A 24,574-nucleotide genomic window follows, 5' to 3' on the forward strand; every position below is an offset into this window, starting at 1 on the left:
ATGAAAATTCTGATTTTGCCCCCCATTGACTACCATAGTAGGAAAAAATACAATGGTCGTGAAAAGTGCCCCAGAACTGTTTACTGTCCTATATTCTTCAAAATGGCTTCTTTTGTGTTCAACAGAATTTGTGAGTTCAGCAGTAATTTTTCCTGCTATGGGTGTCAATGGGGGGAAAGATCTGTTTGGTTATAAGCATTCTTCCAAATATCGTTCTCAGAACAAAGAAATGTATACTAATTTGGAACAACTCGAAGGTGAGTAAATGATGACAGAATTTTCATTTTTGGGTGAAGTATCCCTTTAAGTTTTTACAGCATGATAAAAACAAACCAAACATAAAATGTTTAAAACATAAAAAAATTAAAAATTAAGAAAGAAATTATGCACGAAGTGGTAAAACTTGAAGTTTGTTTAATAAAATCCCTCAATAAAGGTATGGCGGATTTAAAAAAGTACTGTAATTATTGTATCTAGTAATAATAACTTACATTAGGCCTATAATACATTTTAACATTGTATTTATTGATATATATATATATATATATATATTATATATATATATATATATATTTGATTCAAATGATAAAACAAACATTTGTTGTATTAAACAGTAAAGACATGCCCAGATGCAACAGAGACCAAAGTCATTGACTCAAGCAAGTGCAACACTGTTGCTTCTCTAAACAACAGTTCTATCTCATATATTTACAGACTGAGGAAGTGAAAGCGTTGCAGACGGATCAGATCATATCACAAACGAAAGCAGAGTTTGTCTTGTCGTTTCATTAAATTAAAATGCGATATGGTGAGTTTTTCTCCTTTTTATTACATACCCCATATTCACACTCGTCTATGATGTTTTATTTTCAGCTAGGCTAGATTTCAGACGTACTGACAGGTTTTAAATAGTTTGAACTAGATTTTTTTACTTTTATTTTCCCTGTATATCTGAGCAGTTGCCTATTTTTTCCTCTGTCTTCCTGCAGGCAAATAAAGGTAGTTGCAGCAGCATCACCACCAGAAAGGAGCACTTTGTGAGCTGGTTAATTAACTCTGATTTTAATGAAAATCCATCTGACAGCACTGATGATGACATTAATGAAAGTGGACTAAAGGAGTGTGAATGGGACTCCTACCAGCCCAATCCAGAGGAACAATACCATTTACCCCGGAGCAGTCCTGTAATATCCCGCAAGAGGTGTGATGCAGAGCTAAAGACAGAAAAACAGGCTTCTGCCTCCAATCTGTGTTTGACCACCACTACCTATGATACATCTATTCTATCCACCTCTCCATTAATAACAGCAAAATCCAACATTTCAAATCTTCATGGATTGGATGAGTTCACACACTCGAAAAAACTAAAGGAACCGACATCAGTGTCCGACAAAGATTGGACATCTGTGTCACATAAAATCAAAGATTCATCCCCCAAAGACATTTTAGAACAGTCAGACTGCCGTAAAAGTAAATGTGGTACAGACGGAATATCACCTGTGTCCCAGAGGACTCCGATTCTCAGCCGCTCTGCACCTGCTGCAAGGTCGAGGGTTCCATTAAATCAGGGTTTGCAGTCGAGGGGTAAAAGAAGAGCCTGCTCTGACATCCCACCAGCATCTAGTCAAAGAAACTCGGGATATGTTAGGAAACATGGGTCATTAATTGACACACACTCCTTTGATGACATCCACGGGCGCAGTTTGGATCAGGTATCGTAAAGACTGTGTTTCTCACAGAGAATGAAGATTATGCTTTTACACAAGAGCTCTGACATTATTATTGCATGTGTTTTGTGTACATCTGTGTTTGTGTGTAGGAAAATGCTCATTTTGTAGTTGTGGATATGGTGCTGGAAGTGCTGGAGTCTGTAAAATGGGTTGTGTGTCTGGAAGAGTTAAAAAGCAATCCTTGTCAGGACAAATATGAAACACTGTACACTACAAAGATGGACTCTTTTTCCTCATTTGACAGTGGGTTTGAGGGTAAGAGAACAAACATTATGTGCGACAATGGAAGACATTACAAAATTCTGTTTCATCCATGTGACACATTCATGTCATGTGGTCATGACAAAAATCAGATTTGCTGACTTGATGAATTTAAAACTAATACTGTAGGTCATCATTTTATTTTGACTTCTCTATATAGTAAAGTATTAGTCAGGCCTGAATATTCAGATTACTTAAAAATAATATAATAGTGCTCGTGTTTAGTCATAGCCGAAAATAATTGTATTATTGATATTTCCCCCCCAAATTAAAATTGCTTAACCATTTGCTCACACTCGTGTCATTCAAAACCTGTATGTGACTTTCTTCTGTAGAACACAAAAGAAGATATTTTGAGAATTGTCACATGTGATTTTGCGTTCATACAGTGAAAGTCAGTGACCTGGAGACAGTGTTGTTTGGTTACCAACATTCTTCAAAATATCTTCTATTTGTGTTCTAGAGAAGAAAGAAAGTCATACAGGTTTGGAATGACATGAGGATGAGTAATTGATGACAGAATTTACATTTTGGTGTGAACTATCCCTTTAATGAAAGCAAGTAGGCTACTGTAAATGAAAGCTTGGTTTCAGATGATGAAGAAAGAATGTTTATTTTTGGGTGAACTTATCATCACTAATATCGCAATTATTTTATTTTCTGTTGGTTATACAAAAACAATGTTGCTTTCCCTTATTTTCTTATTTCTTATCCGTTCCAGACGACAGCACCCCCAAACCACCTTCAAACAGATACAGCCTGGCTTCCTTTCAGTGGTATGCACAGCCCTTGTATCATTGCATTTAATTTATGCTGCATCATCTGCATCACCATTTGCATTTATTTGCTCTTTGCAGCCCTCAGATCTCCAGCATGCCATGCTCTGCTGAACATTTAGCTCATCATCTGGTGTCAGGGTTCAGGAAGCAGTGGTTCCCCGCTGAGCGACTGCAAAACCCTGACAGCCTCAACATTGCTCTACAGGAAGTGAGGCTGGTTACACGTCAACACACATTCAGGCGGTTAGCACACACAGGTGCAGCCACAAAGCACTCACTGTACGTGTCAGGGTGGAGGGGGCATGACCTCCTCTCCGCCTCTGTCATGTGTAGAGAAATTAGTGTGGACATTGACATGTGAAGACATTTGAAGTGGTCCACTCCTCACTATTTGATAGGCTTGGTTATACATTTCGTTATGATTGTGTATTTTCTATTTATTTGTTGAATTGTCTCTTCTGCAGTACTCTTCCTCCATGACAGCAGGGGACGGGATCAGTTTATCTGAGGAGATCAAACAGAAGAGTAGAATGAGAGGAACATTAACATGGGCTCCACCCAGATTTCAAATCATCTTCTGTGTCCAACCAACACACAGGTGAGAAAGACCACCACATACAATCTGTTTGTATGTTTTTGTTTAAAGGGGTCATATGACACGGCTAAAACGAATATTATCGTTTGTTTTAGATGCAATGTGTATACACGATTTAAGGTTCAAAAACGCTGTATTTTCCACATACCGTGCATGTTTGTATCTCCTCTTTGCCCCGCCTCTCTGAAACGCGCTGATTTTTTACAAAGCTCATCGCTCTGAAAGCGAGGTGTGCTATGATTGGCCAGTTAACCAGTGCGTAGTGACTGGTCGAATACTGCAAGCGTGTGACGGAAATGTAACGCCTCTTACCATATTTGGAACATCAGGTTCCAAAGCAGTTGTACTGACAGGTACGCCCAACTTACTTGTATACAGTCTTAGTCAAATCAAACCACGAACTGACGTCCATTTGTGGGGGTGTGGTTACACGAGGCGTTTCAGGCATGTCTTGGTGAGCTTTCGCTTTTAGATAGACTGCATCTTTTGTTCCGACACTTTAATTTTTGCAATTTTACGTGTCTAATACAAGTTTACAACTTATAACACACCAAAGACACAGAAAACACGTATTTGCACCATATGACCCCTTTAAGGGATAGTTCACCAAAAATAAAAATTCTGTCATTTGCTCACCCTCTTGTCATTTCAAACCTGTATGACTTTACAACAGCAGTACCCATTGACTTGCATTGGTTTTGTGTCCATACAGAAGTGAATGGGGACCGCCGTTGTTTGGTTACCAACATTCTTCAAAATATCTTATTTTGTGTTCTGCGAAGAAAGTCATACAGGTCTGAAATGACAAGAGGATGAGTAATTGATGACAGAATTTACATTTTGGGGTGAACTAACTCTTTAATGAAAGCAAGTAGGCTACTGTAAATGAAAGCTTAGTTTCAGCCTCAAATGGCATGAAACATATATTTGGCACACACAACTAGAAAATAAAAAATTAGGCAAGCTCTAAGGCAAACATTTATGCTGAGATTAATAAATTGTTTAATAAACCCTTCTTTAAATGGCATGTAAAAACAAAATAATTTGTTTGGTTACTGCACATGTCAGTCACAGTCTCTTCCCTGCTGCAAGTGTTGGCAATCCTTTCCTGGTGCTACTGATGCAATTTTGGCTTTTTGGGCAATGATGAAGTTAAGATTTTTTTCCCAGACGCAGAGATGTCATTGCTTCCCAACGTTTCCTGTGTGCAGGCTGTGGCACTGAAGTAGAGCCCAGTGAGTAATAATTAAGTTTAAGTTTAGAGCTTTACTAATCCCCTTGGGGCGATTTAATTCAAACTGTCGTGGTGCTTCACATACACAACCAACATTTAACACTACAGTACAATACATATTAACATACAAAACCATACAAAAAATGGAAGAAAATACCAGCTACAATTTGTTACATAAACGTATCGCTTCAGGCACAAAAGTGAGTTTATAACGATTCGTAGAACATCTAATTGCCCTTAGTCGTTGTCCATGGGGCAGCCTCTCAAAAGGATGATGCAAAGGGTGTGTCCTGTCTCCTATTATTCTATGCGCCATCCTCAGCACTTGCTGTTCATAATAAGATGTAATTCTTCGCAGGGGAACGCCCATGATTTTTGAACACATATTCACAACACCTTGCAAACGATTCTTATTCTTTGTAGACAATGCTATGAACCAACAGATAAAAGAAAAAGACAAAATACTTAAAAAAAATGAATTATAAAAAGACACGAGAACAACTCTTTGTACATTAAAGGAGTTAAGCTTCCTCAGCACAAACAATCTTTGGTTAGACCTTTTAATAATTGCATCTGTATTTTGATCAAACTTCAACCTATTATCGATAATAGTTCCTAAATACTTAAACTCCTCAACTACGTCTAGCAGTGCATAAATGATGACCACCTGTTGAAGTGTAAGCGTTTTTCTACTAAAATTGATTATCATCTCCTTGGTTTTTGACACATTCAGATCTAATTTCATCCTATTGCACCAAAAAAATAAATTTGTCTAAAACTAAACCATGTTCCTGGTCTGGATAGGAAAGCAAAGAAAGGAGCACCGTGTCATCTGCATATTTCATCAGATAACTGTAATCGTGTAAACTCCTACAATCATTTGTGTAGAGTATAAACAGAATGGGAGATAATACACAGCCTTGTGGTGAACCTATGGAAATGTTTATTGTGTTTGATAAAACTCCATTCGCCCTAACTCTTTGTTTCCTATCTGTTAAAAAACTCATAATCCATAAAACTAAAACAGAATTGACTGATGAGTTTCTGCCCTAGATTATAGGTTGCAAAAAATTCAACGCAGATGAGAAGTCCAAAAAAAAAAAAAGCCGCGCAAAAGCCCCACTATCATACTATACAATGCAGCATGTGCTTCACAGAGGAGTATTTCTACACTTCATCTCCTCTACAGTATCATTAATCCCCTGCTATTCTCTCTTAAGGGTACATAAAGAAGTTGCGATATTGTGACTACCTGGGAAAATACTTTTGTGATGGTTGCCATGGTGGTGAGGAATCAGTGATTCCGGGTCGGGTTCTGAGTAACTGGGATTTCGCGATGTATCCGGTCTGCAATTTCTCCAGACAGCTGCTTGACTCCATATGGCAGCAACCGCTTTTCAAACTTGCAAGTGTGGCAAAGAACCTTTACAACCAGGCCAAAGAGTTACAGCGATTCAGAGTGAGTTGTTCATTTAAACTTCACATTAGAATCAGTCATTTATAGAGCACTTTGAAAATGTGTACTAAAGGAATAACTGATTAACATGTTAAAAAATACATATGAAAATAAAACAAAAATAATCACATTATGATAAAAAGGGCAATAAAAATGTTCGTTTACCATGTCCATGAAGTTCTTTATTGTTAACTGACTGTTATAAAATGGGTTAATGCTCCTTTTATTGTATTGTATAAAAATGATTTTGCTTAAATTATATTAATTGAATGTTTATTTTCACATTAGGATCTACAGGAGCAACTAATGTCCACCAAAAAGCTTCTCAGCACATGCAGACTATCAACTGGGTGATTTGTCTCTCTATTTGTCTATTTTCGAGATTTATGATGCATATTCTCAGAAGTGCATTTTTATATCTTACGCTAATATCATACAGAGCAACTTTCAGGGTTTAAAAACAGGATTCAACTTTCCAATGTTTGTGTTTGTTCTAACTGATCAAATTGGTTGTACTTTTACATCTTTTCCTCTGTGACAGAGTTCTTGCTGACTTTGAACAGTTACCTGCTCACCTGATGCATGAACCGCACCACCTCTCAATGAATGACCTCATCAGGGTGAAGAAGGGTCAGCTCTGGATCGCAGCAAAAGCCATTTTTCAGTCTGCAACTGCACATATAGACACTTGTGAGGTCTGAGGGTCACTGTTAAGAGACTTGCATTATTAACTTGGTAAATAGTTCATATTTAAACAGCACATACCAGCTTCTGTGTCTGTTCTTCAGCTGTGTCAGGCAAAAGGTTTTTTCTGTGAGTTCTGTCACGGGACGGATGTGCTTTTCCCTTTCCAGAGAGACACCTGCACTCGTTGCCAAGGTCAGACATCAACACACTTTTCTTAAACACTTAAATAATTATGTTAAAAATTGAAAGTAGCTTTGCTCTTGAGACATTTTAAAGCAATTTTACGGTCCATCTTCGGTTACATAGTAATGCTTGAATCATTTAGCAGGCAGTGTAAGAGGAGAACACAATGAGAGTAAGTTGATCTTTTGGCCACTCGTTTATTACATAAAATGACGGTTGTCCTGTACATTGTGGTTTGTAGACTGCAGAGCCTGTTTCCACATCTCATGTTTCCGTGATGAAGCATGTCCCAAATGTGCCAGACTACAGAAACGAAAGAAGCTCCAGCAGGAAGCCATAAATACATGAAACCTCTAATGCTGCATTTATGTAATGCATTGTGGACACTTTTAGGTGGTTGTAGCATCATAACTGTTAAATTACTTACAGTGGTAGACTTCTGACTTGTTACTGTGTATTATGTATTATTTTTGTTTATTTTGTTAGCCACATATGAAAGTATGATTTGTAATCAAAGCTGTGTATTTTCAATAAATAAATAAAAGTAGCATTACCAGTTATTAAAATACGTTTTAATATTTCCTCAGAAAATCACTGATTTGAAAACATACATTTTGGCATAAAGATTTTGGGAAAAATATACAGATTTTGTATTGGCCAACCCAAAACCTTTACAAACACCTTATTTTTAGCGTTTCGACATTAAAAGTTCCTTTAAAGTTCCTTTTAATTTGACGAATTCGACAACTTTGCTTTTGTCACTGGCTTACTACTAAATTTAAAAGTTTAATTTAAAGTAAAGTAAAAAAAAACACTAGAAAAACACAACTGTCAGAAGTGGGATTCGAACCCACGCCTCCATTAGGAGACCAGAAACCCCGTTACACAGGAAGGTTTGAACCTTGAGTCTGGCGCCTTAGACCGCTCGGCCATCCTGACATACGTCACACAGCCAACCAAAGCCCCTATGACTCCTACTTCATAATATATTTTAAGCAGGTTTTTGTTTATATGGGTAACGTGTCGTTCAGTTTATGAAAATACGAATGTTCAACATTCCTTAACATCCTCTCATAATTATTTAATCAAATCAACTACTACGCTTTTAAACGAATCAAATCTTGGTTGCAGTAATGTAACGTTAATGGTTATTATTATTTAATAATAATCAGCTGTTAAAACAGTCTGAACGCTATTGTTATGTCTAGAAACAAACATCACACATGCTGCTTGAACGAACGTTATCAGACTAACGTAGATTTTTGTGCGCTATTGTTATGTCTAGAAACAAACATCACACATGCTGCTTGAACGAACGTTATCAGACTAAATTTTTGTGCGGTAAACTTTATAGCAATCACAACACACATGGCCTATACTAAAAAAAACGTAATAACATAACAGTTAAGCAACAAGTAAAGAATGAAGAGAAATCGGTTTAGAAATAAAGTATTTAGATTTTATCCGAATTATCTTTATGTGAGTGAGTCAGTTGTGAAAGCCCTCCACCTAGTGGAAAGACTATGTATTGCTATCGCCTCCAGACGAAAAAGGATGGGCAAATAAAAATGTAGTTCGTAATTTAGGAAATTGGTCTATGGAAAATACCGAAAGACAGAAACAGAGAGAGAGAGAGAGAGAGAGAGAGAGAGAGAGAGAGAGAGAGAGAGAGAGATGATCCACAACATGTCAATATTACTGTGTGGGTTCCTAGCATCAAAATAATTTCTTGATGACAAATTATACCTGTCACAGATCATAACTAAAAAGAACGATTTCAGACACCACGAAATTCCCACCATGAAGGTGATGGTCTCAGAGAGATGGATTTCCTCTGGAGAGACTCATCATACCGATGAAAGAGCAGCAGGGGTCTGATGTCAGTGCACTGTAATGTTGCCACTCAACCACGGCAAGAGGGTAATGAAACAGTGCTTCTCTTTCTCATTTTTTTTACCAACATTATCCATTTCCTTCATTTCAAACATCTCATGCTTGTCTGTCTCAATATGTCTGCATCTTTCTCATCATACTCTAGGGTTTTGTTTTTGCTCTCCTCATCTTAAAGGGGCAGATCTCCCAAATATTAAAAAGCTGGTATACTGTTCCAACTCTTCTTATAGAACATAACATTTGCACAGTTTTACACTGTTTATGTCTACACAAGGAAAGTAAATTGCAACCAAGGAAGTTGAAGCTGTCGCTTTAAAAAATATATACAAAGAAGTGTTCAGCTGTGTCAGGCACAAGGTTTTTTCTGTGAGTTCTGTCACGGGACGGATGTGCTTTTCCCTTTCCAGAGAGACACCTGCACTCGTTGCCAAGGTCAGACATCAACACACTTTTCCTAAACACTTAATAATTTTTGTAATATCCCAACTGAAAGGGTAAGGTCATGTTTGTGGCTCTGCATGGTTTGATTTTTATTTGTACTCTAAGGCCCTGTTTCACAGACACGGCTTAGCTTAAACCAGGACTATGCCTTAGTTGAATTAAGATATTTATGTCGCTTTTATGAAAATGCCTTAGAAGAATACATTACTGGTGTGCATCTTGAGACGAAACAATGGCACTAATATATTTTAAGATGTTTCTGGGCAAGTTACATTCAGTTAAGACAGCCTTGTCTGTGAAACCGGGCCTAAAAGTTTTGAATTAGTCTACACAGGTTAGGCTATAACTCTGAATTTACACAACCATTCTGTCTGAGATGTGTTGTGTGTAAGTAGAAACCCTCAGTGAAAGTTCAGAATCAGTAATAAAAAGTGCCCTAATTTTTACCCAAAGCCTATTTTCATCTATTTTCCCGTTCTTCAATTTTGGCTTGAATTTTGGCTGTGAAATACCTGGGAACAATCACCAGAGGTCACTATTCTCTTCTCTATGTAATGATATTTGTTGCGATAGAAAACGTGGGCAATCATAAATCAAAATGTAAGTCAAATATCCACCGTTTCCTGATAAATAAAATAAAATAATAAATAAAACGCAGAGAGTTTTTGTGTTATATCACAAATTTGTCCAATTGAAATCGCCTATCTATTCAAAACAAATTGTAAACAGTTGATATGTTACTTGATATCTTACTCTCAGTTTGATACATTTTTACTAAATAAACAGGCATTGACAGTTCAGTACAATGCTGAACTGTAAACGTTATGTTGACTTGCGCACCTGCGTTTGACACTGTTTCACTTTGCTTTAAATTCAGCTAAAGAAAAGTTACGATTTTACACATCGTTGCTGTGCACGTGCTGGGGGACTGGGAATTCGAACCAATCATAGCCCATTCCGCTGCGCCTCGCGCTTCCTTGGTTACCAGGCTAGCAACGCCACGACTCTTTCGCAAGTGGCTAGCCAAGCAACAAACACAGTTAAGCAATATGAACTTTATAAAAACTTAAATCAAAATAAATGTATATACGCGTGTCGGGAATTCCGCAGCGGGAATTCAAGTAGTAGTACTGGTGACGGTTAAATCGGTTTTGTCGGTTGATTAAACGTTAAATGATTTTTGCCAGACTCTGTTGACATCTGTAAGCTAAGCGACCTCTTTACGTAAGGATTTCTTCATAAAAAAAGTGAAAACAACCACTTTCCTCAATGTGAAGAAGTAAAATATAAAGCGCTCCTATAAATTCCTGAACATGGAGATGCCGGTAAGTGACAAGATTTTAATTCAGGTTCATAAAGTTCGTTCAGAAATAACGTGTGTTAGGAACACATTCTATAAATATTGTTATGTTTGACATCAACCTCAAACTAAGAGTAGCCTACTCTGACAAAATATCTTTCAGGGCTATTCAAGCCGAAAGAAGCTTCCCAAGAAAACAGAGAATAAAGTAGGTTTATTTCCACAAATACAACAGCACTGATGGTCTATAATTGTGATAAACAACAGCTATCTCAACATCTACCTTATGACTTGCAGGTTACGTCGAAACCTCGGTGGCATGAAACAAGTCCAAGCTTTCTACTTCCAAGACCAGCTCAAGAGGACACCCATGCTTCTGTACTGTCTAGTAAGAGATGCTGTAAATGTTCATTTGACATAGGCCTTAATTGCAGCTACTGCATATTAAATGTAAAAGATCTTTACATGTACACTTGAAAAAAAGGTTGGGTTATTTCAACCCAGCGTTGGGAATGGACAAATCCAACCGTTGGGTTATGAATTAAACTTTGTTTCAACCTAAAATGCCCGGTTGGCAAAAATAAACCATATGCTGGATTAATTTAACCCAACCGTTGGGTTTTCCATTTTTGACCCAATGCTGGGTTGAAATAACCCAACATTTTTTAGTGTGTAGATAGACTGTGGTGGCTGGGTGTGTCAAAACATACTTTTTCAATTCCTTTAAGGAGACATAGAAGGAGCAGGGGTGCAATGGCGTCAGACTCATCATCAAAGTCCAAAGCACACGGGGACCAAAGTTGGAAGGACCGCAGGAGTATGTTCTGGGCGCCATGGCAGTTTCCAGCCCACTAGGGAGCGTGAGCAGTTCCGCAGTGCTCTTGTCAGCATTATTATGTGGGTTTGATTTGCATAAAGCTGATTTTTAGATGCAATATAGTCCCTGTTACAGATCATCACTAACTGGAGAATATCATTTCAGGCAGCGTGGAAATGCCTCCACTTCGTCCATCACACAAGAAAGCCTCCCATCCACCTCTGGTTCACCTACTGCTGTGGAGAAAGACATTTTGGTAAGGGACTGTCTTTTAGCTATATGATCCACAAATGCGTTTTCATACTGTTCTTATAGTTCATAGTACTTTATAAACAACACTTAGGCTAATAGAATGGGATGCCATCTGATTGTTGTGGTTGTTTGGTTTTTCATTTATTTATTATACGGTTTTATTACCATTAGTCTTCCAGATCGGATTACTGTGGCGTTTTTGACAAAAATATGTGTTCTTATTTGTTTTTCCTCTATCAGAGATATTACTACTACATCCACAATGGAATAGGCACTGAGGACGTGGCAGCCATGGAGGACTCCTGGCTGGAGCATGTTCTTGATTTAGTCCCAGAGTATCTGAAATGTTTGAGTGGAACCATTGAGGCTCTTTCAGATGAGATGAGAGAGGACTACCTGCTCAGTGTCAAAAAGGCTATTGGTACAAGCTTCTCTCTTGCCGATATGTCTGTTTTCAAATAAATCTGCATTGTATGTGATCTAAAGTATTAAGATGTTGTGGCCAAAGATAAATAATGTTCTCTTTAACTTGTTGCCCTCAATAACTATAAAAAATAAAGTTTGATACATGTTGTTTACTCTAGTTGTTTGTTATTACAAGAAACATCATAATTAAAAACAATAATACATCTTTTTTACTTTCTTGCTGTCTTCCTGCCCATTCAAATCCACATGTCAAAGTACAAGCATTGCATGTGTTGTTGATATCTGTTAAGTCATATCAGTTAAAGCCCCTGCGGTCTTTGCAGTGGATTTTGTGCTACGGGACCCCAGAAAGAATGAAGATGATAAAGCCAAAGATCTTCCCCCGCATAGACAGGAGTGAGTCATGCTAAATTTCTATAAATGGTATAATTCACTAGCCATCATACGGTTTAAATTATAGCATAAAGCATTGTAGGTAATTGTGTATATTTGTCAAAATTGTACAAGGATTTACTGTACATATTGAGGTGTTTTCCTTTTTTATTGTCTTGCAGAATGGAAATTATTCCAAAGCCATGGAAAAAGTCGTTTCTTCAAGCCCAGAAAAGCATGGGAAAGCAGCTTCACTCAGTCAATCCCACCATGCTCTCAGTATTGAATCTGTGGCATGTTTCTTACAAGTAAGTGCCAAAGAAATCTCACAGTGATGTTCACAGTTTACCTTCAGCAATCTTAAGGTGATGTTCACAGTTAGAAGAAAGTAAGAAAGTAAGAAAGTAATCTTCTTTATATTTACAGTTTAACTACAAAAAAAACATATTTGTGCTCACAGTTAAACTATGCCTATATCACTGTGATTTTTAGCTTTGAATATGTAATCTCATAGTGATGTTTACAATAAAACTACATAATATTCAAAGTGAGATTTTCAGTGTCATCACTGTGGTTCCTGTTCTGTATTCCTTCTTTTCCGTGTCACTTCTGTAGAAAGTTGCGTCTTGTTAATGTGGAAGACTTCCACAATGAGTCCCTGGAGCTGTCTGCCTTTCAGCAGCAAGTCAATGAACAAATTGAATGTGCCAACGAAGTCCTTCTCAGAAGGTAAACACACAAAACTCTTTTCACATGCTCCTTACTGCATCAAGATCAGCAAACTGCATCCTGCAAAAACAAGGTTACTATGTTTGTTTTCAATGAAACAGGTGGATACCAGAAGTGCAGCAAGTTTATAATCTTGGTATCAAGCGCAAACTGGTCCCCAGCAACACCAGTGTCACTCGGCTCCGGTCATTTTACAACTGTGTTGCCACACTCATGACCTCCCTGCTTCAAAGCCTGGCACTTGAATCCATTCAGGATTACACACACCTCATTGTCCAAGACCCTGTAAGATCTGCTCTATCGTTGCATGCTATTATCTTTTACAGGCTAACACCCTCATAAATCATTTATATTTACATAAACTTTTTTCCTTATTGAAGCTTTCTGTGAGAACCTGTGATCATCTGGGTTTTGTCATAAAGCTGGTGCTGGACGATCATACCATTAAATTTGAACCTGTTTTTGAAGACTTTGAAGTTGTCCTGGTAAATGTCTATAACACGATGCTAAAATCCATAAGTCTGATTCCTCGGGTGGAGCCGCAGCTGCTGCATTCAGAAAGGGTAAACATATTTTTTATTTTGTGTGACATCTTGCCAATATTGTGTGTGTGTTTTATAGGTGAAGAATTAAAGGAGTCCTGTTATGAGGGATAACATTTATCTGAAATATATAAAAAACTATTCAGTTTACTATGAAAATATAACTTTCAGAACTTCTTGCCCAATTTGAACGGGCTGTTTAGTATATTAGAAATTCTTGTTTCTGATGTTAAGACAAAGCATAATAGGACACTTTTGGTACAAAAATGTTACCTCCAGGTGGTTAATATCAGCTAAATCTTGTTATTAGCTCTTATGACATAGTTAAACATAAATGTTATTTCATAAAGGTGCTGTAATTTTTTAGAGGATAATGACAGAAATGCCATATAATATACATAACTATGTCTTCAGAGGTGTACAAAGACATTACATAATGAAGCGTTATGTTTTTATTACCTTAGAAGGAGCTATTTCTATCTACATACACCGTTGGTCCCCTTGCATGGAATTCGTCATGTTGTTTCTATAGTAGCCCTGAACAGACAAACTGCTCTACAGAGCAAGTTTCGTAATTATTTTATTTACTTCGGCAAAGAAATTAAAATGTGACGACATCTTTGTCTGTGTCAACCACCGTAGTGGTTCAAAAGGGTGGGGTGGAGTGAGCCGTTGGTTGCAATTCGCAACCTCACCACTAGATTCTGCTAAATTTCAAACACTAGACCTTTAAATCAAGCAGCCTTTAAACAATGGTTATTAAAGGTCCGGTTGAACGCACAGTTTCTGCCAATCTCATATTAATCTTGAGTACCTATAGAGTAGTATTGCTTACTTCGTATCTTCGAAGAGTATTTAGTTTGATCACACTTATAAAAGATAGATAGATACAGCTGTACTATTATTTCCGTAAAAATACCGACTCCTGGGGGTGTGCGGGGGGATGAACTAAATCACGAGCACATAATACATCATCGCATTGATTCACTATAAGTTTGTGTTGTTTGCATTATGCACGTATGCGCCGATTGCCAACAAAACACAGACATATGACTTAATTTCACTTACCGCGTGCGGTTCATGTCCGGCATCTTTTAGCGCTGGGACCACTCCATCTATCAGTTTCAACCGATCTGCAAATCCAGCATTATATCCACCGTTTATATAACATCCATCACTGAAATGCCGTGAACAAACAAACACACCTCAACTTCTCTCACTATCGCAAGAGTAACGAGCTGCAGGTCCACAGCGCAGCCAATGGTAAGTGGGTCTTCCTATCGCTCCTCGTTGATGCGTGGATGGGCTATCTCTTTCGCCTTGCCGTGGGCGTGCTTTTCCGGGAGAATTGCCCAATAAGGGAAAAGTTGTTACGTAACGGTTTTTCATGTTCGAAAAAAATTTCAGAAACCTATACGAACCTTGGGGGAGTGTATCGAGCACAGAAATACTATGTATTACGTCCAACTCGTTTTCTGACAAGTTGACCATGTTAAGCATGAGAAGCCAGCACGTTTAACATTGGAAAGAAGTCAGAATGCACGAAACAGCGTTAACCCCCCCCTTTAAAGTACCATTTGTGCTTCTGTACTTATACAATTTATACTCTCTAATTCCAGCCTGACCCAGAAACACACAGTACCCTTAAACCCACTGTCCTGCCAGAGATCCTGAAGGCCCATCAGCAGAAGGTCAGGCAGGTAATCCGTGCAGAAAGTACCAAACCCTCGGAGCACATTCGTTTCTATGATAAGTATGCCCCGCTGGTGTCCCAGCAAGCTGAGGAGGATGTGACCCAGTTCCTCCAGGAGCAGCACTCATTCCATGAGCTGATGATGGAGGTGACCCGTTACCAGCAGTTAGCTGATGAGATCCGGTACGGCACCGTCAAGGTTCGTGGTTCTTTATATTAGTTGTATTCGTTCACAAAGCCCTTCCTTAAAAGACTGACTTAAATGAATGAGACACATTTACTTTCCTGTGTTTCAGGTGGTACGTTTGGGTATGTTCGAAGTTCACTCTCATGAGCTGGTCCGGGCTCTTGTTAAGCGAGCGGAGGGTCTTATGGAGAGAATGGTCACTTACATGTTACAGAATCATCAAGAGTTCAATAAGAAGTAAGGCTCTGAAACTATCACAAAAACACGTTGTAACCTGTTGTTCCAGGCTGCTAATCTGTGTTATTGATCTGTAGGTTGTGTGAGGAATATGATAAAATATCAAAGAAAGCCTTAAGCAGTCCATCAAACACACAGGAACTCATGGAGCTTAAGGTAAAACTGATCAGCTGTATTTCTGAACCTTCTTTGTTTAGTTCCTATGACAATTTTGAGTATAGTGATTATATGTCACTTTGTCTAGGTATACGTGGAGAAGGTGGAAACAAAGGAGATGCCTCTGCTGGAATTGAAGCTCCAGGAGTCAAATAGCCGGTTGTGTTTCTTGGTGGACTATGTCACATTCACCCTCACAGATATCCGCCTGAACAGCGAGACCTTCCAGAGTCAAGCACGCATGCCGGCAGTTTTTGATCAGCACCGTCAGATCATTAAGGAGAAGACTGGACAGTTCCAGGATGGCCTCAAGGCATGGTAGACCCCACAGTGGGCAATAAAACTCATTTCAATTCTTAACACAAGGAACTTACTGTACAGAATGATTGGTCAAACCAAACATAGGAAACATGCAGACAAAGTCATCATGGCAACAAATCCATTTGGCGATGGTTTACAGACACAACAAACCTTCATATTACACAACTCTATTGTTAAGTGCATCTAAAGTCCCCGTGAACTGGAAGTTGCGATCGTTTGTGTTTTTGTATTCTGACGCATTTCCAAATGAAACGGAATTTAGAATGAGAATAAATAGTGGACGTGGCTTGTTTTTTTAACTGTGATTTGAATGGCTGTATAAAAACAGGCGCTGCACTTTGAAATGGAACTGGCACCAGACTGACAGTTGAAAGGGAGGAGTTAACAGATGCTAGAAGTCTAATTTGAGATGGATAGTCACTAGAGGGCATTTTCAGATTTTAACTGAAGATTATGAGGGCACATGAATTTGAAAAGAGAATGACCCACACTGATAAGCTATTTACAATAAACGCTGCAATATTTATAAAAAAATATATATATTTTAATTTTTAAAAGTTTTATTTCACTTTAAGACCAAGAATTATTGAAAACAATAAGGAAACGAAATTCATAACAACAAAAATATAAAGCTGTGTTCACACCAAACGTGAAGCATTACATTCCTCACTCTTTATTACTCTCGAGATTTGTTTGTTGTATTCACACAAGTGACGTGAAAAACATTGCATTACGGACATGTCAAATAGTAGGTGTCTATGAACTCTATGCACAAATTTCTCGCTGGAGTTGAAATTTTTCAACTTGCGTGGAACAAGCAATCGCTACTTGGCTTTCCATATTCCGTCCACATCGCCTGGTGCGAGTTCACATCTAGTCGCCTCTCTGCAATTACTTTTTATGTAATTTACTCGCCGTATAGTTTAATTCGCATTTGGTATGAACACAGCATAAGAGTAATACAAACATAAATCCACTAATAAAACCGAAATGTAATTTTTTGAAGAACTGTAATGTTTTTTTTATGATAATGGCTGTAATGTGTGCATTTTATAACAGTTGAGGTGTGAGCGGGCTTTGGAAGATCTAGAGAGCTACGCAAAGCAAGTGGAGGAGTTTGCCACCTTCGGTAACATCTCTGAGCTCAGCAAATACCTGAAGAAAGCCCAGGCCCTCAATTCTAAACTGGACTCTCTTATAGAAAAGGTACTGACTTTGTATAACATTTCTGTGGCTTCTGATGAATATGAAAATTAATATGAAACTATATAGTCCTGAAAAGTTAGAAGTGGGTTATGTTTAGCACATTTGTTAGTGATGCTTTAGAGTGCTGCTGACAATAGCAGCTCCCATCAGTCCATCTTCACTGTCTTATTCATCAGATCAGAGGCTTCAACCAGGAGGAGGAGGCCTTTGGTTGGCCTGTCTCTCAGTACCCACAGCTCAAGACGGTTCAGGACTGCCTGGTTCCATATCTGCGGCTGTATGAGACGGTGGCTGAGTTTCAAAGGCAGCACCATCAGTGGGTGCACGGCCGACTCCCAGCTGTCAACCCAGACAAAGTGGAAGCTGATGTGGGGAACTACAGCCGTTCTTTGTACAAGCTTGAGAAAAGTTTCCAGGACTCACCCAACGCTCTCCAGATCGCGACCTCTGTGAAGGCAGAAGTAGAGGCGTTTAAGGAGCACATTCCTTTAATGCAGGTACCTTGATGAGATATGATGATTTTCATTTTGGTGACTAAACTTAGCGTGCATTTATGGTATATTTTATCAGTATGTGTATAGGCTACTTATTGGGAATCAATGAGCTGAAAACAGAGCTGAGAAACTCTTACTGGAGGCTAAAGCATTATATAATAATAAAGTGGTTTTCTGAATGATGATCATTTGTTTCGGCAGGTGTTGTGTAACCCTGGTCTCCGACACCGCCATTGGGATGCCATGTCTGCAGTAGTGGGCTTCCCCCTCAGGCCGTCAGAAGAGGACACCTGTGTGGCAAAGTTTCTTCCCCTCAATCTAGAAACTCATCTCGCCACTTTCGAAACCATCAGTGAATCAGCCAGCAAGGAACACGGCCTCGAAAAGGCCATGGAGCGCATGGCCGGTGAATGGGCCGGGATGGAGTTTACCCTCCTGCCCTATCGTGAAACCGGGACCTCCATTCTGTCCTCATTGGATGAGATACAGATGCTGCTGGATGACCATATTGTCAAGACCCAGACCATGAGAGGCTCGCCCTTCATCAAGCCATTCGAGGCTGAGATACGGTAAGCAATGGGAAATGAGCGTTTATGATTTTTGGTGGATTTTAAAGAGATTTTCCTCCTGAGTGTATTGTTCAATACTTGGTAGTGGGATGGCCACAATCACATTGCACAATTTTACAATATTTTTACAATACAAACACGTCATGGTCATAGGAATTAATGTGAATATACATGTGTGTGTATTACAGGGACTGGGAGGGTAAGCTGCTGTTGCTGCAGGAAATTCTGGATGAGTGGTTGAAGGTTCAGGGCACCTGGCTTTACCTCGAGCCCATCTTTAGTTCTCCAGACATCATGGCTCAGATGCCCACTGAGAGAGATCGCTTTACAGCCGTGGACAAAACCTGGAGGGACACCATGAAACAAGTCAGCTTGGTGAGCCAGATAGCCCCACATCTGCGGCAGTGTAAACACGATATCTGGTTTGTTTGTGTCTAGAATACAGAGTACTGTAACTCCTTTGAGAAGTTATGAGATGCTGCATTCATTTTTCATTTTCTCCTGACGTGTCTTTGGAGATGTTTGCGTGAAAGAAGTGTATTCATGACAAATGAGACAGAGCTGTCAGACGCATAGCCGAAAACTTCGGTATGTAATTGTCATCCTGAGCCTCTGTGCTATAAGAGACATCAATATCTGTTGTCCTTCTCTAAACAGAAAAAAGTTGCCCAGCTCTGCCATCAAATAGTAATGATAGATTTTGTCTGGAGGGACTCAAGAGAGTGGAGAGTGTGCAGAAAATGAGGTCGGCGAGCAGGGTTTTTCCTTTGAGGGTTCGAACCTTCAGCAAAACCTCGGCAGATTTAAAGGGACAGTTCACCCCAAAATAAAAATTCTGTCAATTTCTTACCTTCGAGTTGTTCCAAATCTGTATACATTTCTTTGTTCTGATGAACGCAAGATATTGGGAAAAATGCTTGTTACCAAACAGTTCTTGGCCATTATTGACTACCATAGTAGGAAAAATGGTAAAAGTGCACCAAAACTGTTTGCTTTACTACATTCTTCAAAATATCTTTTTTTGTGTGTTCAACAGAGCAAAGAAATTTATACAAATTTGGAACAACTTGAGGGTGAGTAAATGATGACAGAATTGTCATTTTTGGGTGAACTGTTCCTTTAAAGAGACAAGCAAACTTCATAACCTTGAGGACTAGTTGACTATACATGTCAAATATAAGCTTAGTGTATTACATGATAAAAAGAAAACATTTCAATCGATTCTGTTCTGCAACATCAGAGGCCCACTAGGTGTCTCTCTTCATCTGCGGTACCCACAAAGCTTTCTGCCTTCTGATTTTATATACTCTTATGTGTTTCTTACTTTCCTCATTTGACACTAAAAGAGATAAACATTTTGCAATTGAATTCAAAGATCGTTTTTTTCAGGATGTTTTTTTTCTCGAATGATTCCTACACAGCTCCATAATTTCCATCCTACATCATAAGCCATGAACGTCTCTTCTTTGAAAAGCAAACATATATTTATTATTTCAGCTGGAAGGCAGGTGCTCTCGCTTGTTGCTGCCTGGTTTGATAAGCACACGGAGAAACACTTCAAGAGATGCTTGTAATAACAGTGGTGTGTGGAAACATTGGTGGAGATGCAGATCCAAGTTCAGTTTTATGCTTAACACAGAGTGTTCTCATACCATACGAAACGATTTCGTTGAAAGAGAACACATTTATGAGGAAACACGCGTTTGCTGCATGTGTGAATCAGTATAAGAATCTGTTCAGTAAACCACCTGCGTGTTTCTGCAGCCTATGAAAGGAAGCAGATGCTCTTCAGAAGCCTTCTATTCAGGCACATTCAGACAGCACTCACATTCTCACTTTAATGTAATTTAACTCGACAGCAAGAGAGAATAATTACACAGTAACTGGCGTAAGACGTCCCTTCTATCTCTTTCATGACAGTTATCCAATGGTATCTTTTTAAGGGACTATTTTGAGGTGGCTTTGGTTATTAACAACCCCTCATTAGTTCTGCCAGTCTCTGTCAGGAAACTCAGGTCTTTTTGTCATTTAAAAGTGATCGTTAAACTTCAATCTCTTCGTGAGCGCTCTAAGTCTACTCACCATGGGTAATAGAAAATCAATAGCAATCGGAAAAGGGGAAAAAGCAATTATTATCTCTTTACAGGTGAGCAGCATCTGTGAGGGGAGGAAGGGGAGGGGGCGGGTCCGGTTGTTTCCTCCGTCTCTAATGAAGGACACGGCCTTCAGACAACCTTTGGAGGACTCTTTGAAAATCAGAACGCTGTAGACAGGATGAGCTTTCCTGGTGGGAGACGGCTTTACAAAAGAACTCTTGTGTGAAACCGGTGAAATATGACAGTCTGCTGTAGTCCTCTTTTCATTATCGCTTTCGTACGGGAAGTGAATTGAAAGGACTAGTATGTAGGTATTATATCATTACCCATGATTTTTAGGTTAAGACAAGCCTCCTTCCAGGGAGTTCTTTTAGAGATTGGTCTAACATGCAGAGCAATGGTCAAATGTGCCGCCTAAATAATTTGTGGTGCTAGCTTTAAATTCAATTCAATTCAATTCAATTTTATTTATATAGCGCTTTTCACAATGTGCATTGTTCCAAAGCAGCTTTACAGGAGCAAATAAGAAAAACACAGAAAGGTAAAACACAGCACAGTGCATGGTGTTTATAGACCAAGCAAGATCATTATAATAAATAATATCTAATAAATAAATGAATAAATAAATAAATAAATGCAGTCTCCCGGTGAGCAAGCCAACACTGCACTGCTCTGCTGTGGCGAGGAACCCAAACTCCAATGCTGAATAATGGAGAAAAAAAAACCTCGGGAGAAACCAGGCTCAGCCGGGAGGGCCAGATCTCCTCTGACGTGTCATAGCTGCACTCAGTGACCCCGACCAAAGCCACCGAGCAACGTCCACGAAGAACAGGGAGAGCCCACGAGCCGCGACCCAGGAAGCCCCACCCGCCGAAACCGTGCAGGTCCAACCCGGTCCCATTCCGCGATCAACAACAGACAACAGAGGAACAACCAGGGAAAAGTAGTAATGGCATAATTAACTTTATTCCTCTGTTGTCCGACATCGACCACAAAACAAGACCAACCAGACCAGACCCACACAGTCCCAACAAATGAAACGCCCCGAACCACAACCAACAAGCCCCCCCACTCCCTACAACACCCACCCAGCTACCTCCAATCAAAGTCACTGAGTGCAGCCATAACTTCAAACTGCTGTCATGTGATGTAAGTTTAGCATTAAATACCAAGTATTGTAAATTTAGCATTTATGTGACAGGTAGTCCGTCTTTGCTCTCGGTTGGGGATGGAATTGTCTGAGCTGGGCCGGCCAGATGGTCGCCTTTTTCTTGGGTGGTGATGGAATTGCCTTGGATGGAGCTGGATGGTCAGTCAGTCCGCAGGCTCTCGCAGGAGGATGGCACGGGATTTTCCGATGTAGCTGGCGTAATCTCTAGTTGTGGATGGGCATATGACGTTCATCTGGGCCTGGCGGAATCTCTCCCTACCTCGGGATGGGCATCCCGAGGCGAGGGCAGAAACAGAAAGAGAATAATTAGCGTAGCTGCTGTTCATTAGCTATGTATTAGTGAATGCTTGGCTGAAAAGATGTGTCTTTAATCTAGATTTAAATTGGGAGAGTGTGTCTGACCCTCGAATAGTATCGGGGAGGCTATTCCAGAGTTTAGGTGCTACGTATGAGAAAGCTCTACCCCCTTTGGTGGATTTAGTTATTCTAGGTGTTATCAAAAGTCTGGAGTTTTGAGATCTTAGAGAGCGTGATGGGTTGTAGTGTGGTAGAAGCTCTGTTATGTAGGTAGGGGCTAAACCGTTTAAGGCTTTATAAGTAATTAAAAGAACTTTAAAGTCAATACGATACTTAATGGGTAACCAGTGAAGGGTTGATAACATTGGGGTTATGTGATCGTATTTTCTGGACCTGGTTAGAACTCTGGCAGCTGCATTCTGAACTAACTGTAGTTTGTTTATTGATGCTGCAGGACAACCACTAAGCAGTGCATTACAGTAGTCAAGTCTTGAGGTCACAAATGCATGAATAAGCTTCTCTGCATCAGCCACACATAAAATATTTCGCAATTTGGCAACATTTCTAAGGTGGAAGAAGGCTGTTTTTGTGACATTTGAGATGTGATTTTTAAATGACAGGTTGCTGTCTAATATAACGCCAAGGTCTTTAACTGTATTTGTTGGAGTAACAGTGCAGCCTTCAATTTGCAGGTCATAATCCGAAATATTCTGCTCACGTGTCTTTGGTCCGATAAGTAATATTTCTGTTTTATTAGAATTTAAAAGAAGGAAATTACAAGTCATCCAATGCTTTATATCGTCGATGCACTCTGCCAATTTGGATAGTTGGAAGGAATCATCTGGTCTTGATGAGATATATAGCTGAGTATCATCTGCATAACAGTGGAAGCTAATTCCATGTTTTCTAATAATGTTTCCAAGGGGCAGCATGTATATGGAGAATAGCAAGGGTCCTAAAACCGATCCCTGAGGTAATCCATAATTTACTTGCGTTAGATTTGATGATTCCCCATTTAAATGGACAAATTGATGTCTGTCTGATAAGTAAGATCTGAACCATTGTAGTGCCTGTCCCTGAATACCGGTATAATTGTGTAAGCGATCTAGAAGTATTTTATGGTCTACAGTATCGAACGCAGCACTAAGGTCGAGCAGGACTAGGAGTGAGATGTTACCTTTATCTGATGCTATAAGCAGGTCGTTTGTAATTTTAACGAGCGCAGTTTCAGTACTATGATGCGGTCTAAAGCCTGACTGGAATTTTTCGTGTATGTCATTATTTTGTAAGAAAGAGCACAACTGAGTGGACACTACTTTTTCTAGTATTTTAGACAGGAAAGGGAGATTTGAAATCGGTCTATAGTTTCCTAGTTCATTGGGGTCTAAGTTTGGTTTCTTGATAAGAGGCTTAATGACGGCCAGTTTAAAGGCTCCTGGGACATGGCCTAGATTAATTGACGAGTTGATAATGTTATAAATGGGCTCAATTGCAACGGGTAATAACTCTTTTAATAATTTAGTTGGTATGGGGTCTAATAAGCAAGTTGTAGGTTTAGATGTTGCAATAAGTTTAATTAATTTAAAGGGCTAGTTCTCCCAAAAATGTCAATTCTATCATCATTTACTTACCCTCTTGTCATTTCAAACCTACATGACTTTCTTTCTTCTTCAGAACACAAAAAAAGATATTTTGAAGAAAGTTGGTAACCAAACAGCGCCGGCACCCATTCACTTCTACACAAAACCATTGCAAGCGAATGGGTGCCGGTTAACATCATCCTTCAAAATATCTTCTTTTGTGTTCTGCCGAAGAAAGTAAGTCATACAGGTTTAAAGTGACAAGATGGTAAGTAAATGATGACAGAATTTTCATTTTTGGGTGAGTTATCATTTTAAAGAAAGGTAACTGTTCCTCGGCACACTTGCATACGTCTTGCGTCGTCTGTGCGACTAACATGATTGTTGTCTCAAAGTCGATCATGCGGCTTGGTAAGGGGAGGTGTGCTATTGTTATAAGTCTGGTGAAAAGAATCAGATTTAACTTATATTGCCGGAAGGATCTGAACCTTAAATATGGTTTTAAAACAGACTTTGGAAGATGGTTTCCAAAACATCCTAGAGGACATCTAGCCATGTCCCAGGAACCACTTAGAGCACCGTAGCAACCGCTTCAAGCACCACATTTATCCTACATTTTCCATTATTAAATGTCAATAATAATAATAATAATAATAATTATTTTATATTAAATATATAAATAATATTGATTGTTGTTATTTTTATTATTATTTTTTTAATGCTTTTGGCAGACAATTTTATCCAAAGCGACTTACATTGCATTATACTATACATTTGTTTCTAATTATGTGCAATCCCCTGGGATCGAACCCACGACCATGGCGTTGTTTGCGCCATGCTATTACCACTAAGCTACAGGAAAGTTATTAT

The 24,574-nt window shown here is 39.1% G+C and overlaps 2 protein-coding genes and 1 non-coding gene across 3 annotated transcripts in view; 2 read left to right on the forward strand and 1 right to left on the reverse strand.

The window, feature by feature from the left end:
• The first annotated feature begins 717 nt into the window (after positions 1-717).
• rubcnl (rubicon like autophagy enhancer) lies at positions 718-7,479 on the forward strand. Its single transcript, XM_057336077.1, has 12 exons — positions 718-808; positions 990-1,712; positions 1,820-1,985; positions 2,713-2,767; positions 2,849-2,978; positions 3,235-3,368; positions 4,536-4,600; positions 5,820-6,058; positions 6,344-6,405; positions 6,597-6,750; positions 6,844-6,934; positions 7,167-7,479. Exons 1-12 carry the CDS (start codon positions 806-808, stop codon positions 7,271-7,273), a joined length of 1,929 nt encoding a protein of 642 aa, XP_057192060.1. The 5' UTR covers positions 718-805; the 3' UTR covers positions 7,274-7,479.
• A 275-nt stretch (positions 7,480-7,754) lies between these two features.
• On the reverse strand, positions 7,755-7,864 carry trnal-caa (transfer RNA leucine (anticodon CAA)). The gene is made up of 2 exons: positions 7,827-7,864; positions 7,755-7,800 (listed from the first exon to the last, which is right to left on the reverse strand). It is a non-coding gene; the product is annotated as a tRNA-Leu (tRNA).
• Positions 7,865-10,523: 2,659 nt separating this feature from the next.
• The window catches only part of dnah7 (dynein, axonemal, heavy chain 7), a 67,069-nt gene continuing 53,018 nt past the window's right edge, over positions 10,524-24,574 (forward strand). Inside the window, exons 1-19 of the mRNA XM_057335503.1 lie at positions 10,524-10,584; positions 10,723-10,767; positions 10,857-10,947; positions 11,291-11,456; positions 11,542-11,632; positions 11,869-12,049; positions 12,378-12,450; positions 12,609-12,734; positions 13,042-13,155; positions 13,257-13,440; positions 13,536-13,718; positions 15,317-15,589; positions 15,687-15,814; positions 15,892-15,970; positions 16,059-16,283; positions 17,351-17,497; positions 17,674-17,994; positions 18,193-18,560; positions 18,749-18,935. Of these exons, the coding sequence (XP_057191486.1) occupies positions 10,573-10,584; positions 10,723-10,767; positions 10,857-10,947; positions 11,291-11,456; positions 11,542-11,632; positions 11,869-12,049; positions 12,378-12,450; positions 12,609-12,734; positions 13,042-13,155; positions 13,257-13,440; positions 13,536-13,718; positions 15,317-15,589; positions 15,687-15,814; positions 15,892-15,970; positions 16,059-16,283; positions 17,351-17,497; positions 17,674-17,994; positions 18,193-18,560; positions 18,749-18,935 (2,994 nt within the window). The 5' untranslated portion in view covers positions 10,524-10,572. The remainder of the gene's footprint in view (positions 10,585-10,722; positions 10,768-10,856; positions 10,948-11,290; positions 11,457-11,541; positions 11,633-11,868; positions 12,050-12,377; positions 12,451-12,608; positions 12,735-13,041; positions 13,156-13,256; positions 13,441-13,535; positions 13,719-15,316; positions 15,590-15,686; positions 15,815-15,891; positions 15,971-16,058; positions 16,284-17,350; positions 17,498-17,673; positions 17,995-18,192; positions 18,561-18,748; positions 18,936-24,574) is intronic.

Source organism: Triplophysa rosa, linkage group LG6 (assembly GCF_024868665.1).
Source record: "Triplophysa rosa linkage group LG6, Trosa_1v2, whole genome shotgun sequence".
Classification (NCBI taxonomy): domain Eukaryota; kingdom Metazoa; phylum Chordata; class Actinopteri; order Cypriniformes; family Nemacheilidae; genus Triplophysa; species Triplophysa rosa.